At 37.2% G+C, this 12,915-nt stretch overlaps 1 protein-coding gene across 13 annotated transcripts in view; it reads left to right on the forward strand.

The window, feature by feature from the left end:
• The window catches only part of IKZF2 (IKAROS family zinc finger 2), a 164,112-nt gene that overhangs the window by 131,163 nt on the left and 20,034 nt on the right, over window positions 1-12,915 (forward strand). For all 13 annotated transcript variants that reach the window (XM_059168137.1, XM_059168140.1, XM_059168145.1 and 10 more), the window contains one exon: window positions 10,206-10,343. In XM_059168137.1, coding sequence (XP_059024120.1) covers window positions 10,206-10,343 — 138 coding nt within the window. The remainder of the gene's footprint in view (window positions 1-10,205; window positions 10,344-12,915) is intronic.

Here is a 12,915-nt window from a genome sequence, read left to right on the forward strand (position 1 = left end):
GCCCTTCAATACAGGGAACTATATAAAAAGAAACAAGCTCAGAGAAAAGAGACAATATAAAGAGGGAAGAAAAGTTAAAAAGAAAAAAGGCTCAGAGAGGTAAATTTTGTGCCCAAGAAAAAACAGAAGACTTCTATTTAAAAAAAAAAAAAAAAAAGTAAAAAGCAGGAAAGAGCTCTTAGAAATTAAAATACATGATAACCAGGAAACACTTAGCAGAAAGATTCAAAGAAAAAGATGAGGACATTTTTTAAAGTCAAAAGAGTAAAATGTCAATCAGTACAAGGGGGTCAAGATAAAAAAATTTTAAAAATCAGTCCAGAAGTTCTAACATCAAACTAATAGAAATTCCAAAAAGAGGACAAAGGAGTAGATTACGATCAGATGGGGTGGGGGAGAGAGGTGGAGACTGTATTTCATTAAATGCGCTTTGGGACTACTTGATTTTTTTCAGGTGTGGGCATAAATAACTATAGTAAAAAGAGAAATAATTATTAAATAAGAAAAGGACTAGGAATACTAAGCAAGCTAAGTAATTCAACATTATCATAATTCTATTTAGGAAAAAAATTGTCCTCTAACTTCTGCAACAAAAATATTATAACATAGGGAAATGTTCAAACATATTCAGTAAAATAAGTAGAGTATAAATACAGTGTATAAAGACACACAGTTTCATAACAAACTGTGTCTTTGCATGTACAGAAAAAATACAAGATAAAAATGTTAAAAATGGAGGCTCTAACTGCTAGGATAAATGAGGCAGAAGAAAGAATTAGTGATATAGAAGACCAAATGACAGAGAATAAAGAAGGTGAGCAAAAGAGGGACAAACAGCTACTGGACCACGAGGGGAGAATTCGAGAGATAAGTGACACCATAAGACGAAACAACATTAGAATAATTGGGATTCCAGAAGAAGAAGAAAGTGAGAGGGGAGCAGAAGGTATACTGGAGAGAATTATTGGGGAGAATTTCCCCAATATGGCAAAGGGAACGAGCATCAAAATTCAGGAGGTTCAGAGAACGCCCCTCAAAATCAATAAGAATAGGCCCACACCCCGTCACCTAATAGTAAAATTTACAAGTCTCAATGACAAAGAGAAAATCCTGAAAGCAGCCCGGGAAAAGAAGTCTGTAACATACAATGGTAAAAATATTAGATTGGCAGCTGACTTATCCACAGAGACCTGGCAGGCCAGAAAGAGCTGGCATGATATTTTCAGAGCACTAAACGAGAAAAACATGCAGCCAAGAATACTATATCCAGCTAGGCTATCATTGAAAATAGAAGGAGAGATTAAAAGCTTCCAGGACAAACAACAACTGAAAGAATTTGCAAATACCAAACCAGCTCTACAGGAAATATTGAAAGGGGTCCTCTAAGCAAAGAGAGAGCCTACAAGTGGTAGATCAGAAAGGAACAGAGACCATATACAGTAACAGTCACCTTACAGGCAATACAATGGCACTAAATTCATATCTCTCAATAGTTACCCTGAATGTGAATGGGCTAAATTCCCCTGTCAAAAGACACAGGGTATCAGAATGGATAAAAAAACAAAGCCCATCTATATGTTGCCTCCAAGAAACACATTTTAAGCCCGAAGACACCTCCAGATTTAAAGTGAGGGGGTGGAAAAGAATTTACCATGCTAATGGACATCAGAAGAAAGCAGGAGTGCCAATCCTTATATCAGATCAATTAGATTTTAAGCCAAAGACTATAATAAGAGATGAGGAAGGACACTATATCATACTCAAAGGGTCTGTCCAACAAGAAGATTTAACAATTTTAAATATCTATGCCCCCAACGTGGGAGCAGCCAACTATATAAACCAATTAATAACAAAATCAAAGAAACACATCAACAATAATACAATAATAGTAGGGGACTTTAACACTCCCCTCACTGAAATGGACAGGTCATCCAAGCAAAAGATCAGCAAGGAAATAAAGGCCTTAAACGACACACTGGACCAGATGGACATCACAGATATATTCAGAACATTTCATCCCAAAGCAACAGAATACACATTCTTCTCTAGTGCACATGGAACATTCTCCAGAATAGATCACATCCTCGGTCCTAAATCAGGACTCAACCGGTATCAAAAGATTGGGATCATTCCCTGCATATTTTCAGACCACAATGCTCTAAAGCTAGAACTCAACCACAAAAGGAAGTTTGGAAAGAACCCAAATACATGGAGACTAAACAGTATCCTTCTAAAGAATGAATGGGTCAACCGGGAAATTAAAGAAGAATTGAAAAAAATCATGGAAACAAATGATAATGAAAATACAACGGTTCAAAATCTGTGGGACACAACAAAGGCAGTCCTGAGAGGAAAATATATAGCGGTACAAGCCTTTCTCAAGAAACAAGAAAGGTCTCAGGTACACAACCGAACCCTACACCTAAAGGAGCTGGAGAAAGAACAAGAAAGAAACCCTAAGCCCAGCAGGAGAAGAGAAATCATAAAGATCAGAGCAGAAATCAATGAAATAGAAACCAAAAAAACAATAGAACAAATCAACGAAACTAGGAGCTGGTTCTTTGAAAGAATTAATAAAATTGATAAACCCCTGGCCCGACTTATCAAAAAGAAAAGAGAAAGGACCCAAATAAATAAAATCATGAATGAAAGAGGAGAGATCACAACTAACACCAAAGAAATACAAACTATTATAAGAACATACTATGAGCAACTCTACGGCAATAAATTTGACAATCTGGAAGAAATGGATGCATTCCTAGAAACATATAAACTACCACAACTGAGCCAGGAAGAAATAGAAAGCCTGAACAGACCCATAACCAGTAAGGAGATTGAAACAGTCATTAAAAATCTCCAAACAAACAAAAGCCCAGGGCCAGACGGCTTCCCGGGAGAATTCTACCAAACATTTAAAGAAGAACTAATTCCTATTCTCCTGAAACTGTTCCAAAAAATAGAAATGGAAGGAAAACTTCCAAACTCATTTTATGAGGCCAGCATCACCTTGATCCCAAAACCAGACAAGGATCCCACCAAAAAAGAGAGCTATAGACCGATATCCTTGATGAACACAGATGCGAAAATACTCAACAAAATACTAGCCAATAGGATTCAACAGTACATTAAAAGGATTATTCACCACGACCAAGTGGGATTTATTCCAGGGCTGCAAGGTTGGTTCAACATCCGCAAATCAGTCAATGTGATACAACACATCAATAAAAGAAAGAACAAGAACCATATGATACTCTCAATAGATGCTGAAAAAGCATTTGACAAAGTACAACATCCCTTCCTGATCAAAACTCTTCAAAGTGTAGGGATAGAGGGCGCATACCTCAATATCATCAAAGCCATCTATGAAAAACCCACCGCAAATATCATTCTCAATGGAGAAAAACTGAAAGCTTTTCCGCTAAGGTCAGGAACACGGCAGGGATGTCCATTATCACCACTGCTATTCAACATCGTACTAGAGGTCCTAGCCTCAGCAATCAGACAACAAAAGGAAATTAAAGGCATCCAAATCGGCAAAGAAGAAGTCAAATTATCACTCTTCGCAGATGATATGATACTATATGTGGAAAACCCAAAAGACTCCACTCCAAAACTGCTAGAACTTATACAGGAATTCAGTAAAGTGTCAGGATATAAAATCAATGCACAGAAATCAGTTGCATTTCTCTACACCAACAGTAAGACAGAAGAAAGAGATATTAAGGAGTCAATCCCATTTACAATTGCATCCAAAACCATAAGATACCTAGGAATAAACCTAACCAAAGAGACACAGAATCTATACTCAGAAAACTATAAAGTACTCATGAAAGAAATTGAGGAAGACACAAAGAAATGGAAAAATGTTCCATGCTCCTGGATTGGAAGAATAAATATTGTGAAAATGTCTATGCTACCTAAAGCAATTTACACATTTAATGCAATTCCTATCAAAGTACCATCCATCTTTTTCAAAGAAATGGAACAAATAATGCTAAAATTTATATGGAACCAGAAAAGACCTCGAATAGCCAAAGGGATATTGAAAAAGAAAGCCAACGTTGGTGGCATCACAATTCCGGACTTCAGGCTCTATTACAAAGCTGTCATCATCAAGACAGCATGGTACTGGCACAAAAACAGACACATAGATCAATGGAACAGAATAGAGAGCCCAGAAATAGACCCTCAAATCTATGGTCAACTAATCTTCGACAAAGCAGGAAAGAATGTCCAATGGAAAAAAGACAGCCTTTTCAATAAATGGTGCTGGGAAAATTGGACAGCCACATGCAGAAAAATGAAATTGGACCATTTCCTTACACCACACACAAAAATAGACTCAAAATGGATGAAGGACCTCAATGTACGAAAGGAATCCATCAAAATCCTTGAGGAGAACACGGGCAGCAACCTCTTCGACCTCTGCCGCAGCAACATCTTCCTAGGAACAACGCCAAAGGCAAGGGAAGCAAGGGCAAAATGAACTACTGGGATTTCATCAAGATCAAAAGCTTTTGCACAGCAAAGGAAACAGTTAACAAAATCAAAAGACAACTGACAGAATGGGAGAAGATATTTGCAAACGACTTATCAGATAAAGGACTAGTGTCCAGAATCTATAAAGAACTTAGCAAACTCAACACCCAAAGAACAAATAATCCAATCAAGAAATGGGCAGAGGACATGAACAGACATTTCTGCAAAGAAGACATCCAGATGGCGAACAGACACATGAAAAAGTGCTCCATATCACTCGGTATCAGGGAAATACAAATCAAAACCACAATGAGATATCACCTCACACCAGTCAGAATGGCTAAAATCAACAAGTCAGGAAATGACAGATGCTGGCGAGGATGCGGAGAAAGGGGAACCCTCCTACACTGTTGGTGGGAATGCAAGCTGGTGCAACCACTCTGGAAAACAGCATGGAGGTTCCTCAAAATGTTGAAAATAGAACTGCCCTATGACCCAGCAATTGCACTATTGGGTATTTACCCTAAAGATACAAATGTAGTGATCCAAAGGGGCACATGCACCCGAATGTTTATAGCAGCAATGTCCACAATAGCCAAACTATGGAAAGAACCTAGATGCCCATCAACAGAGGAATGGATCAAGAAGATGTGGTATATATACACAATGGAATACTATGCAGCCATCAAAAGAAATGAAATCTTGCCATTTGCGACAACATGGATGGAACTAGAGCGTATCATGCTTAGCGAAATAAGTCAAGCAGAGAAAGACAACTATCATATGATCTCCCTGATATGAGGAAGTGGTGATGCAACATGGAGGCTTAAGTGGGTAGAAGAAGAATAAATGAAACAAGATGGGATTGGGAGGGAGACAAACCATAAGTGACTCTTAATCTCACAAAACAAACTGAGGGTTGCCGAGGGGAGGGGGTTTGGGAGAAGGGGTTGGGATTATGGACATTGGGGAGGGCATGTGATTTGGTGAGTGCTGTGAAGTGTGTAAACCTGGTGATTCACAGACCTGTACCCCTGGGGGGAAAAAAAAATGTTAAAGATAGTTATTTCTAAATTGTGAAATCCTGAGTAATTTTTTGGTGAATTTTGGTATTTTCTATACAGACATATTGCTTTGAAAATTGGAAATTTAGTGAAATTTAAGGAAAACCAGTGAGAGGAAAATACTTAAAGAGTGAGGAAATGATGTCATTAATGAAACGCCAACCTGTTCTTTCTGTGAACAAATCACCATACTCAACTTTGTAGGCTACAAAAATACATAAGACATTGCTCCAGGTTCTCAAGAAGACCACAGTCTAACATGGGAGATCAAAATGAGTGTATAAACAGCCACAAATAGAATGTTATGCTTCCTAGGCGTGGAGCTGATATGGTTATGATTCTTTCATGGGAAAGATCACTTTTAGATGGAAGATGAGGAAGTTTGGGAATGGAAGGATATATGGAATTTCAAGAAACCCAAATTGTGTGAAGCCATTCCAGAAAGAACTAAGACACAAGTGTGAAAGCTCAAGGTGATTTTGGCTGAATTCTGGGGTAGAAGATGGGATGTATGCTTTGGAACCAGTTAGTGTGGTGTACTGGATGCCAGGTAGAGGGATTTGGACTTCGATAGAAGTTAAGAGTCAGTAAGGGTTTTTAAGGAGGGGACTAAATAATTACACAAGAGAACACCTGGTTTAAAATCTGTTATGCCAGCATAGGCTAGTAATGAAGAATTGAACTTGTTTATCGGTTGTGGGATTGAAAAGGAAGGATAAACTTGAGAAACATTGAAGGAGTTGAGTCTGTATAATTCAGCATTTGGATGTGGGAAAGGGATAAGGAGGCAACAAAAGGAGCTGGCTGTTGCGAATCCGAGTTATTATAACAGTGATAACAGTGACAAAAAAATAGTCCGAATAAAGAAGTAGTTTTGTGGAGGAAGATAATTTTGGATATGTTGAATTTTAGATTTCAGAGGAATAAGAACAAGGCAATACCCAAAAGGCATTTGAAAGTACGAGTTTAAAGTGCAGTCACTCAGCAGTATCTCCTGTGTTTAATAACCACCATAGCACAATCACTTCAAAATTGAGTAAAATATGACCTTTGTCCTTAGGGCAGAGCTCATTTTTTTGGAACTAGGAAGATGAATAGATACCATATGGATAATCACAATGAAATCATAAGTAATGCATCATCAGACTATGGACAGAGTACAGTGAGAGCACAGAAGAGAAAACTCATCTTTGGGTTAACCAAGATCATCCTATAGCATCCAGTAGCAGCTTTCAAACATGGGAAACTATTCCAGGCAGGATCTGGACATTTCACAAAAATGAGGGCTTAATCTAGAGGGAACAGAGGGAGACTATTATAGTGAGAAAAAAATCGGAAGTTATGTATCTATTTGCCAGGTAGGAAGAGGTTGAGAAGCCAGTGAGGGGGAACACAGAACCTGATCCCAGAAGCTAAAACAAAGAGATTCAAGGCAAATGCAAATTTGAAAGTGACCAAGAAATTAGGAAGATTTAGAATCCAAGTTCACCGGATTTAGTGATTCAGAAGCTATTGATGACTTTATAAAAATGTCTGTAATATCAGAATTAAGGTGTTTCAGATGGTGAGAATATAATATTTATAAAAATAAATGCAAGATAATGTGTTATACATATTAACTCATGGTTTATAAGTATTACACAAATAAGCTTATTTTTTTTTAAAGATTTTATTTTATTTGACAGAGAGAGATCACAAGTAGGCAGAGAGAGAGGAGGAAGCAGGCTCCCTGCTGAGCAGAGAGCCCGATGCGGGACTTGATCCCAGGACCTGAGATCGTGACCTGAGCTGAAGGCAGCGGCTTAACCCACTGAGCCACCCAGGCGCCCCACAAATAAGCTTATTATAGGGAGAAAATGTAAATAATATTTTCATGAACTTGATTTTTAAGAAATATCAAAGAACTGACAGGAAGTGGTCTTGTGGGGCTAGTAGAGCCATTGGATCTGGCGAGGATTGTGGTTGATGTTTGAAAATCATTTTCAAAAGAGTAGTAAGAGCATGATTTAGACTTTGAAGGAGCTAAGTACATGAAAACAAATACAAGGAGATGGCAGTTCCCGGAAATCCTGAAACACTGCCTCTCCTCCACCCTGTGCCCCCATCCCCCATTATCTGATTAACTTACTTTTCCTTCAGTCATCAGCAGAAGTGTTCCTACCTCAGGCAGACCTTCCTGTCCAACCTTCTCGAACTAAATTAGGTTCCCTGTTTTATGCTAACACACCATTCTTTTGCTCTATAGAATCTACCACAATTTGTAATATATTGTTTGTATATTTGTTAAATGTCTATCTTCCTCACCAGTCATTTGCATGAGCATAGGCACCATGAGAATTTGTTCTCTACGTTACATTCCAGCCTCATCACAGTGTTGTTGGTACATAATAGGTATTTAACAAATATGTATTAGTTGAGAGAGGCAGAAGGATAAAGTGGAGCATTTCCAGAGTAAATGTCCTAGAGATAAAACAGTTACAACATATGTTGTTGCCCAGTATGTGGATTGCTACAGTGGAACCCAGATCAAGATTTTGGAGAAATTGAAGTAATACTTCTAGAACAGTTCACTTCAATTGGGATGAAGAGGAGAGAGTGATGTTTTAAAACAGATATCAAATGGGAGAAGCTGAAGTAAAGCAGAAAGGATAGATCTCAAAAATGAGGTTAGTAAAAAATGAGTTTTGAAAACAGTAATACGTATACCCTTTTCTTCCTTGGTAGGTGAGTTAGAAGTTCACTGAGGGTTTGAGCCAAGGGGAGTGGAAGGGAGCTATGTTTAAATGAAGTTCAGAAGGTTTCAGGTTTATATAAATAAGGGGATGAAAGTATAGGATTATATGTTCATAGTAAAACAGGTATCCTAGGACACAGTGCAACGGGACCGATAAAGAGGAAGACAGAGACGATGAAACTAGTTGACATGGGCTATTGAGCACAGTGTATGTGCTTAGTAAGTATTAGTTAGCAGACTTGTTTAGGGAAAATTCACTTATTTCTAGAGAAACAGTACTAAAAAAACCAAAATTAAGTAACAGTGATACCAAACAGAAGCTTTTTGTAATATGTAACTCTGTATCTTAAAATGCAACTACATGCAAATATATTTACACTATTTTCCTGAAATGTTTTTGACTAAGTAGGTTCTTGTCGTTTTTAATGTTCTCACACAGTGATAAAGATTCTTCACAATATCAGAGACAAACTTGGTTCAATATATAAAAATTCTTTGTTCTGAAAAATAGATCTTTGTTTGCTTAGTATTTTTAGAAATGATTAATCCTGCTTTAGATAGCTTTTATTTAAAACTATTTGCAAAAATTATGATCATGAAATAACAGAGTTTATGTGCATCTCAAATACATTTTAAAAATTTGGTGGGTTTTTATTTTTTGTTTTTTGTTCTTAATCAGTATGGTGAAGTGTCTATGCAGTTCTGAATGCCTTGTTACAGTATTTCAATTCCACTTGTGACCAGTATCATAGTGTGGGTTTGTAAGGTGACTGGAGTGAGGGATACTATCTTTAACTATGAAGAAGAGTGGTCTTTGTCCTCTGGGCAAAACAAAGTGATTGCTGTGTCAGATGAAGGCCACTGACCTGATTCACACTATGTTTTACTACCAAGGGCTTCGGCACAGACCTGTTGTTTCTGTATTTATTCAAAACCAAGAATCAAAGTGCTCTGTGATATCCTTGTGAATTGGCATACAGTAAAACGTGTTTCTTTCCATAAGTGTGTTTTTCTTCAATTCTTTGAAGGTTTTTTTGTTTTGTTTTGCTTTTTTTTTTTTTTTTTTTTTTTTTTTTTAACATAAGCATCGAAGTATTTTACCTGGTATACTGACACTCTGGCTACTAGGAAATAATTCATTTCCTGAATGTGAAATGCATTAGAGAAAAAAAAAAAAGATGGAGAAGAAAATGTTACTATCATCATATAGCTAAATAGGTTAGGACTTCAGTGGTTATTGTTAATAGTCCTGACTCAAAGCACCTCGTAGGCTAATTCTTGGTAATGTAAGAACAGTGCTGATGTGGGAGAATACATTTATCTGCTGCCAAGTTTTGCATGTGTGAAGAGCTATTACCAAGATGGAAAGAAAAGAGAAACTCTGCTTTTATCTGTACTTTTTCTCATCACTTAAATTCTTTTTGGGCCCTTGGTACCGTAAGGTGAATAATCTTTTCATTAAACAATGACATTCCATTTGTTGCATTTTAGTTTTCTTCAGTAAAAATTCTGTCCTTATTTCCCTAAAAAATAAATTAAAAAAAAAAAATTCTCACCATGTATCTAGGGCACTCCTGATTTGTCTTTTGAATGAGTCAAAGCTGAGAGCATTGTGTAAGAGCAAATGTTAGTGTTCCGAGTCAGATAATTTGAAGACTGATCATCAGCCCCTCATGATCTAGGATACAGTCAGAGCATGAATTTGATTCAGTATTTCCCCTATCACCAAAGGTACGATCTGCCTTATCTTCTGTCTTTTAGCCTTGCTAGAAATTTATTAGCTTTTCTTGCCTAAATCAGAGTGTGGAGGAGGAAGAGATTTGAGTCTGAAAAGCATATAAATGCTTCCTCCACACTATCAAAAGTCAGATGTTAATTTTGCTTTGGATGAGACTGACGGCACCACTAATCTCGAGTTCTCTTCGCAGTGGGTAAACCTCACAAGTGCAACTACTGTGGACGAAGCTACAAGCAGCGCAGTTCACTGGAGGAGCACAAGGAACGCTGCCACAACTATCTCCAGAATGTCGGCATGGAGGCCGCGGGGCAGGTCATGAGTCACCATGGTGGGTAGAAATGGCATTCACCATTTTCATTCCCCTCTCTCTGCTTTTGTAGTTCCTTAGGGGCTAGACAGTTCTCTCTACCCTTGAGCATGAAGATCGAATTCTACTCTTTTTAAAACAATTTTAGATCACATTAACTTTTGCCTGGGATTATCTTTTTTTTTTTTTTAAGGATTATTTATTTATTTATTTGACAGAGAGAGAAAGAGAGATCACAGGTAGGCAGAGAAGCAGGCTGAGAGAGAGGGGGAAGCAGGCTCCCTGCTGAGCAGAGAGCCTGATGTAGGACTTGATCCCAGGACCCTGAGATCATGACCTGAGCCAAAGGCAGAGGCTTAACCCACTGAGCCACCCAGGTGCCCCAATGGGATTATCTTCTTAAGCATGTGAAATGAGTTGAGCTTTGCGAAGTTTGGCAAACAAGCTGTCCTGAGTTTTTGTGAAAATCCCAAGTTATTTCTGATAACCTGCATTTTAATTAACATAATAATGACAGCAAACTTTGAATACACCAAAGGAAGATAGTATTTGCTCATTGGAGGCACCAAATAGTTAGAAGGGATTCTAGGAAACTCTGTACAGTTCCTAAAAGAGTTGGTTGTGTATTTTCATTTCTCTTAGGTAAGTGATCAGTGATATAATTAATGTAATTGGAAATATCTCTAATCTGTTTTGTGATTTATCTTGGAAATTACTCATTTTGCTTTCTACTAAGGGTAGGGAACAATCTAAACTAAAATCGGGCACCACTTCCCTCCACAAAAATCAAAACCTAAGCAAAACATCCTCACCGCCACAATATACAATAGCAGGTGGAAAGGTAGTTTCTAAGGTTTACCAATTAATAACTCTTTGTTACTGAAAAATTAATGTTGGTAAATCAGATTTACAAAGTAAAGTTATGAATTTCAGTTCTTTAGATTTGAAGCATCTGTCCTGTCCTCTTAATTATATTTGTATACTGATTAATTTTATCATTCATATAAGTACATACAAAAATCTTAATTTACTGTTGCATTTATATCTCTTATTTTAAAAAGATTTAGCCAGTATTAAATAATATAATTGGAGAACGCTATAGTCATTTTCAGAATATAAATGTCTATTTAGCAACTTACAGACAGCTCAAGGATTATTCGTGGGTTTTGTTTTATGTAGTATATGCTGTGAAACTGTTTATTGGGCAGCAAGTAATTATTTGTTTTTGAGTTGGGAATTTAAAATATTTATTTTGTTACCCTGAATAATGAAGCATTTCTTCTTAAGGATAGTTTATATAATCTAAAGAACTATTTTAATTCTACTTTTTGTTGTGAATGAGTCCTTTGTTTTTATATAATTAACTAATATTTTTGAAAACTTGTCTTTGTTTTATGTCTTAGTAAATTTGACATTGCAACTTGCATTACCTCAGCTAATAAGGTTAGCATTGGATCCAGAGCAGGGAATTTAAAATGCTGGGTCTAGGAGTCCAACAGACCTGGCCTGGCTCTGTGGCATCTGTGTCACAGACTTGGTGTAAGAACTAAATGTGACTGGATATGCAATAAATACCTAATAGATGGTTCTTTTCACTCTTACGTTTCAGGGTATTAAATATGAAGAAATGTTAAATGTTCCATGCCCTATAAAGTTGTTACTTACCAGCAGCATTAACTTAGGCATTTAAGGTTTCATTTGCCATTTCTGTTTAAATTGTCGTTTTTAGAGGTGGCTTGAGGCAGGGTAACTGATAGAGGCTTGAGGATATGCCAGAATTTTCTAAAGACACCTTGTGATCCTACTACTATTTTTTCCGTATAATGTTCTCTCCTTGTCATTTTGACATTTGATTGGATTATTAATTCTATTAATTCCTTTTCCATTGAGTTTTTTATGAAACTCAGTTGCACACACATCTGACTAAGAAATAGAGTCTCTTCTGAAAGACCTTATGTTGTTATAGGGAGGTAAAATGTACATAAATAGTCAACATTTATCTATGTGTTGGCAAATCAACCAGTTATAGAATAAGTACTGATGAAAAACTAAGCAGGTCCATTTGGGGCGGGGGGACTTGTAACCAGCTGTAGCGTCAACACTCATCTCCCAGATTGCTTAGCTCATAATAATTAAAAGCCCTTTATAGGTTGCTCTAAAACTGGAACAAAATGGGGAAAGTGGGAAAGATATTCAGGTACTGGGTAGAGTAGGGGACAAAGCCCAAGATAAGTGTATGGGAAGGGAGGGAGGGGACGATAGGTTTTGGTATCATTTTTAGACCCAAATATTTGTTATTCAGTATTGGATATAGTTTTAACCACATAAGTTTATATTAATATTATTTCATGCTGTACTTCTTTGGGCACGTGGAAATAATTATTTGAGATTATCCTTAATCTTTTTCTTCTGTTAACATTCTTTTTTTTTTTTTTTAAGAATTTTATTTATTTGACAGAGAGCGATCACAAGTAGGCAGAGAGGCAGGCAGAGAGAGAGGAGGAAGCAGGCTCCCCGCTGAGCAGAGAGCCTGATGTGGGGCTTGATCCCATGACCCTGGGATCATGACCTGAGCCGAAGGCAGAGGCTTTAA

This window comes from Mustela lutreola, chromosome 3 (assembly GCF_030435805.1).
Source record: "Mustela lutreola isolate mMusLut2 chromosome 3, mMusLut2.pri, whole genome shotgun sequence".
Lineage (NCBI taxonomy): Eukaryota > Metazoa > Chordata > Mammalia > Carnivora > Mustelidae > Mustela > Mustela lutreola.